The sequence below is a fragment of the Rhagoletis zephyria genome, unplaced genomic scaffold (assembly GCF_001687245.7).
Source record: "Rhagoletis zephyria isolate East Lansing unplaced genomic scaffold, Rhagoletis_zephyria_1.1 Rzeph_scaffold_03549, whole genome shotgun sequence".
NCBI lineage: Eukaryota > Metazoa > Arthropoda > Insecta > Diptera > Tephritidae > Rhagoletis > Rhagoletis zephyria.
The window spans coordinates 3,387-10,820 of record NW_016160632.1 but is presented as its reverse complement, the minus strand read 5'-3'; the positions used below and the strand labels follow the sequence as shown (position 1 = coordinate 10,820).

The following is a 7,434-nucleotide window of genomic DNA, read 5'->3' as shown; positions in this document are numbered from 1 at the left end:
AAATGTTTTCCCATTTTTGTTGCCGTGTGTTGTAGATCATAAGAAGAAGCTTTCTTTACTAGGCTCATAATTTTATTTTTAATTGTAAGCTCCTGTAATAGATATGTAAATAAATAAATAAAATTCGATAATAAAATGCTTTACTTAGACAGAACTATACATGTTAAAGCAATATTTAAACATAAAGTGAATTTTAAAGTTAAAAGTTACTTACGAAAACGTCCCTACGTGTGCCAATATTTTAACTTTTTTTTTGTTTTTCGATGCTGTCCCTGTTAATTTGGAACAGTTTTTAACATTACATTGACTATCGATAGTATTATCGATGGTAGCGTTTGACACTGTCGATAGTATTGTTGGAAACTATCAACGAGCAGCGATAGTTTATTTCTGAAACATTGAAACTATCGATAGTTTTACAACTCTAATCTGAAGAAAGGGGAAGTGCATCAAATATATCAATTGCGATATCTTTTACAACGTAAAATCTCCGTAGAAGAACCCCATAAGCGTAGAGGCCCGGTTCAATGTCATAACTGCCAGGAATTTGGTCACACACGTCGCTACTGCACCTTACCTGTTGTCTGTGTTATCTGTGAGGATCAACACACTTCTAAGGAATGTGTGGAACCAGACATGGACCNTAGCGAAATTTTTTTCTGAAACATTGAAACTATCGATAGTTTTACAACTCTAATCTGAAGAAAGGGGAAGTGCATCAAATATATCAATTGCGATATCTTTTACAACGTAAAATCTCCGTAGAAGAACCCCATAAGCGTAGAGGCCCGGTTCAATGTCATAACTGCCAGGAATTTGGTCACACACGTCGCTACTGCACCTTACCTGTTGTCTGTGTTATCTGTGAGGATCAACACACTTCTAAGGAATGTGTGGAACCAGACATGGACCCAAAATCCAAAAAGTGCAGTAACTGCGGTGGAAATCACACTGCTAACTATAGAGGTTGTCCAGTTTATATCTTAATGAAAGAGAAAACAATTCCCAAAAATATTCGCATTAGGCATAACCCCATACCAGAANTCCCATAAGCGTAAAGGCCCGGTTCAATGTCATAACTGCCAGGAATTTGGTCACACATGTCGCTACTGCACCTTACCTGTTGTCTGTGTTATCTGTGAGGATCAACACACTTCTAAGGAATGTGTGGAACCAAACATGGACCCAAAATCCAAAAAGTGCAGTAACTGCGGTGGAAATCACACTGCTAACTATAGAGGTTGTCCAGTTTATATCTTAATGAAAGAGAAAACAATTCCCAAAAATATTCGCATTAGGCATAACCCCATACCAGAACCCGCTAAGCAAATGTCTGCGCCAATGACTGTTAATAACTTTACTTCATATGCACAAATGCTCAAAAATACTCCTCCGACACAACCAATTTTTGGTCAGAATAGTAGTAACCTAGAAGAAGCTACTATAAACAACTTTATGAATGTTATGCAGGAGCAAATGATGGCAATGCAGAGCATGGTACAAGATTTGATTANAACATGGACCCAAAATCCAAAAAGTGCTGTAACTGCGGTGGAAATCACACTGCTAACTGTAAAGGTTGTCCAGTTTATATCTCAATGAAATAGAAAACAATTCCCAAAAATATTCCTATTAGGCATAACCCCATACCAGAACCCGCTAAGCCAATGTCTGCGCCAATGACTGTTAATAACTTTACTTCATATGCACAAATGCTCAAAAATACTCCTCCGACACAACCAATTTTTGGTCAGAATAGTAGTAACCTAGAAGAAGCTACTATAAACAACTTTATGAATGTTATGCAGGAGCAAATGATGGCAATGCAGAGCATGGTACAAGATTTGATTAAAAATCAAAATCTATTACTTCAAGCCATTTTATGCNGCAGAATATGAGTAACCTAGAAGAAGCTACTATAAACAACTTTATGAATGTTATGCAGGAGCAAATGATGGCAATGCAGAGCATGGTACAAGATTTGATTAAAAATCAAAATCTATTACTTCAAGCCATTTTATGCGAACGGGATAACCTAGCATAAAAACGAACTAGAAAGTTTCCTAGAGCGGTATCATATAGACGTTTTGCTTGCATCTGAAANCAAACGAACTAGAAATTCTCCTAGAGCGGTATCATATAGAAGCTTTGCTTGTATCTGAAACACACTTTACGCAATTTAGTAACTTTCAAATTAATGGGAACAAATTCTATGATACTAAGCATCGACAAAGTAAAGCCCGAGGTGGAACAGCTATTACCATTCGTAACAGAATAAAGCACTATGAATTAGAATCCCAAAGTGATGAGTTCATTCATAACACTGCAATACACATCGATGACCACTTGGATGGCTTTACTGTATCTGCTATATACTGCCCCCTCGTCATAACATAACAGAAAAACAATTTAATGACTTTTTCCTAAAGTTTGGCAGTAAGTTTATTATAGCAGGAGATTACAATGCCAAACACACATTCTGGGGATCTAGATTGATTACACCAAAGGGTAGATAAAGTAATCTAGAACAGAGGATTTGACGTCTTGTCTACTGGTCAGGCAACGCATTGGCCATCTGACACCCCCAAAAAATAGCCGATCTTATTGACTTTGGTGTAACAAAGGGTATTGCACGACACCGAGTTAATACTGAAGCATTATTTGATCTATCTTCAGATCATTCACCTTGCCTCATAACATTATCAATGTTTATTAATTACTAGCTTTTACCCGCGGGTTTCACCCTACGTCTTTATACAAATATGAAAAATACTTTATGTAAAGATGTTGTACTCTCTGCTCTAATTTTACTATAGCCGTGATAGCAGCATATGGTAGGACAGCTGTATAACTTGGGTGTTATGGAATGAAATGCAATAATAATTTTTTCGCACTGCAGGTGTTTTTATTTAGGTCAAAATATCTCCAATAAGTTATATAATAGTAGAAATACTATCTAATTTGTTACTTACGAATAATAACTCTAATATAATTTCACAGCATTTTTTTAATACTTCAAAGTATCTATTAATACTAGAGTGCCAGTTACTGTCGAAATTCGACAGTTTTTCTAGTTTTAGAAGCCTTGGAGAGGTTTTCTAACTTAAAACGTAGCAAAACTTATACGGTTCAAATTAACCAACCCGAAAATCTTCCGATATATTCAAGTTTATCGATAAATTTCAATGACTTGATACATATCGATAGTTCGATGAATTTCAAGAACTCTAAAATTCGATAACTCAACAAAATTCGGTTACTCGACTAATATCGATATCTGTGAAATTCGATGCCTCGATAAATTTCAATAACTCAAAAATGTAAAAACTTTGGATACCTTTATAAAATTTTACTTTTGACATCTCCACATTTTTCGAAAACTATCTAAACATTTTGATAACTTGTTACACTCTGTTAGGACGATTAAATTCGATAAGCAGTGACAAATCGATAAGCTTATATAACCTTGAAATTTCGATAAATCGACATATTTAGAAAATTCCATAAACTTCGCTTCGTTGAACCAACCAATTTCAGTAGATCAATAATTATCGATAACTCTGTAAGCTGAGAGAACTCCATGCAATACGACACCTCGATACATTTCGTTAAGTCTAAAATAATGATAATTCAATAAATATCGATAACTTGATACATTTCTTTAACTTGACAAATTTCGTTAATCCCACACGTTTTTATAGCTCGATAACTATCCGTAAATTTGGACAACTAAGTTTCTGTGTCTATAAATTTCGACAACTCAGTAAACATTGGTCAGTTTGAATAATTCGATACGTTGCGATAACTTAATGAGCATGGATAAATTTCGATAATTATAAACTTCGATGATTCGATAAATTTCAGTAAACTTTATGGCCGATTTTGTTTCGATTCCTATCGGAAAATTTCAACTCTGTTAACCTAATTCTTATGTATTTCTCATTGTCTCCATTTTAGCCTTTATCCCAATTTTCGTCTTTATCTTCACTTTTGCTATCACTTGTTTCTTCATCTTCATATTTATCTTTGTTTCAAAGTTTAATTTCAAATACGAAGTAAAACAAAATGCGAAACAGCTTTAATTGAACAGGTATCAAAAACAACCATACACAAATATGAAAATTTTCAAACGACGATTTTCAATAAATTTCGAAACTATAGAAACTCTCCTCATCTACAGGAAATTACCTTTCCAATGGTGGTTTTGGTTTTGAAATCGGTAACTTTACCTTGGTCTTCTACTCACGTAGATGAGATGAGGTGCGATGACGTGATAAGATGTGACGTGATTTTATTATGTGATATCATACCATATGATGTCATATCATGTGATGCCACGTCATGTAATGCCATGTCATGTAATACGATACCATATCATGTGATGTCAACTCATGTGATGTCATGTCATATAATGTGATGTCATATCATATAATGTCATGTCACGTGATATCGTGTGATGTTATATCATATTATGTGATGTAATATCATGTGATGTCTCTTCATATCATGTGATAAAATATTATGTGATATCATGTAATGTGATCACGTTCCGATTAGTATATCGATAACCCTGTTGATAACTGTGTCGATAAAAATACCGATAACAATATCCATATAGAAAAATACAACGATTGCAAAATCGATTAATTCATCGATAAATATAATAATCATCAGTATCGATTATTGTACATATCTTTAACAATATAAATGACTAAATCAATGACAAAATCAATTAGTTAATCGATTATTATACCGATAACAATATCGATTATTATATTGATTATTATATCGATTACAATAGCGGTTATTTAATCAATATTAGTATCGATAACAATATCGATTATTTTATCGATAACAATATCGATTATTATATCGAGAAAAATATCGAATTTTATATCGATAACAATATCGATCTTCATCATCATCGTTTTCTTCGTATTTATGTTTATTTTTGCATATTCCTCTTCACCTTTACCTTAAAGTGTTTAGATTTACTTTGATCTTCGTTTCTGCCTGTACCTCTAGGCATCTTTGTTTTTGTTTTTATTCTCAAACCGTTAAACCGCTGAAAACCATTTCCATGTGCATTATTCCCCTTGAATTTGAAAATTTACTCCCAACTAACCAACCGCCGTAAAGAAGTTTCACTTCATAAATTGAAGAAATATTCTTACCATTTCAGTTACCTTAATTCTTATGTATCTGTCATTGTCTCCATTTTCGTCTTTATCTCCACTTTTGCCTTCTTTTTTTTTTGACTTCATCGTTATCATTTATTTCGTCATCTCCATATTTATCTTTATTTCAAAGCTTAATTTCAAATGTGAAGTGAAACAACATGCGAAACATGTCAAATTCAATATGTTGCAGCAACATCTATACACAAATACGAAAATGTTTAAACGACGGTTTTGGCCCTATCGATGAGTAGTGATAGTTTTTCTCTAGCACAGCCGATTTTATTTATAATGTCTCCATGTAGCTGCGCGTCAGTTTTTTAAGTTTGTCAATTTTGTATTATAAGTTATACTTTCATTGTGATTCCTCCTTTAATGATCGTTTTCTCAAGCAACCTTTAATTGAAAAGCTCCCTTTACATTTAAACGTAGCTTCAAACCATAAGGCTATGTCTGAAGTAAAGCATTTCTATTATCGGTGCACATAGGGGTATTTAGCCGATTTATGTGGCCCAATTTATTCTTATGAATATTTCAAGTCGAAATGTTTAGAAAATACGTGTTTTGACATATAGAATTACAAATTTTTAAAATCAAGTAAATATAGGTTAAAATATTAACACAGTTGCCACCTGTTAAAAATTTTGTTCAATTAATTAAATTAATTGCTGCAATATGGGTATCAATAGAAATGGGTTAGAAAAGGCTTTATCTCTGAGGAACCTTCCAGGGTATTAAAAAATCGAATTCAACTTTAATTAAAGGAATTAACAAAATTCAAATATGTATCACAGTATAGGTAAGAAATGGGTGTATTCGAGGTGCAATTAATGAGGCAGTGCTACGTTCTACGCGAAAATTTGGGCGAACAAAATTTTAACAATCAGTTACTCATCATTTGCAAATCAAAAGCAACATACAAATTTTTACTGCGGAATTTCTGCAACATTTTAGAAAAGTTTAAGTTGATCATCAGCAACATGTCATCAGGAGAGCAACAAGTCTGCAATATTGTGGTAATTGTTACGTAGCTCGAACGCACCTAAAGTAATAAAACTACATTTTTGTAATAATAGTCTTATTTATTATTAAGTGAATTTTGTAAGTATTAACTTGGAGTAAATTATCGTCCTCAATTACTGAAATATCGGAGTTTTCGTATTTTCAACGCATTTCTTTCCATACCAAGTGCACCGAGTTTGGTACAAATTGATAAATCGTTTACCGATATATACATTTGTGGTCGAAAGCGTGCGGCGCCACGCCCATTATCCAAAAAATTATAATAATTTTGTTTAATGCTAAGAGGTTATTCCAAGAATCGATTTAGAGTGAATTAGCTTCAGTGGTTATTGATTTATCGCAGTTTTCTGTAAATTACTGTTATATGGGAAGCGGGCGTGGTTATCGCAGTTATGTTAGATATAGCCTAAGCAAGGCTCGTACCGTGTTTGGTGCGGATTAGTGAAGCGGTTACTGAGATAGAGCATTTCATCATAAGTGAGCGGGGCCACACCCATTTTCTAAAAATTTAATAATAATCCTATTTTGTTCCAAAATTTTACTTAACATACTAATTTTTAACAATTTGGATACAATATTTACTGAAATATCGTAGATTCATCTAAATTGACATTTATCTAAATTTAAACGATTGTATACCCAAAACTATTTCTTTAATCATCACTTATATAACACTAATGTAAAGGAAAACAAATGTTTATTCCGAAATATGTAATATAGTTGGGTTCGCCTTACATTCCCACGGATTTCTAGCAACAGGAAGGAAAGGTCCTAGAAAACATGACTTTTGCTAATATCTCGAAAACTAATTATTTGTTAAATTAAATGGATTCATATTTTAGTTCAGCGGCCTCAAATTCATCTAAAAAGTTGAATTTTAGTGTTAAAATAGATCTAAAGTAGCGTTACTATATAATAGTTGTGTGGCCGCTGTGGTGTAGTGGTAAGCAGTGCGCGCTTGCACTCCACAACACCTGGGTTCAAGCCCAGGTCAAAGCAACATCGCAAAAAAAATATGGAAAAAAGGTTTTTTCTTCACAGTGGTCGTCCTAGGCAATGGCAAACCTCCGAGTGTATTTCTGCCATGAAAAGCAGCTTCTCATAAAAATGCAATCGCCGTTCGGAGTCGGCTATATCACAACATCAAGGCGCACGCCACAAGTCGGAGGAGAAGCTCGGCCAAACACTAACTATGTGTAAGCGCCAATCTAAAAAAAAACCGTTGAAATACCCC

At 33.8% G+C, this 7,434-nt stretch overlaps 1 protein-coding gene across 1 annotated transcript; it reads left to right on the top strand.

The window, feature by feature from the left end:
* Window positions 1-905: 905 nt before the first annotated feature.
* Window positions 906-2,044, top strand: LOC108369222 (uncharacterized). The gene is made up of 4 exons (XM_017624286.1): window positions 906-966; window positions 1,025-1,586; window positions 1,637-1,835; window positions 1,892-2,044. Exons 1-4 carry the CDS (start codon window positions 906-908, stop codon window positions 2,042-2,044), a joined length of 975 nt encoding a protein of 324 aa, XP_017479775.1.
* Window positions 2,045-7,434: the final 5,390 nt, after the last annotated feature.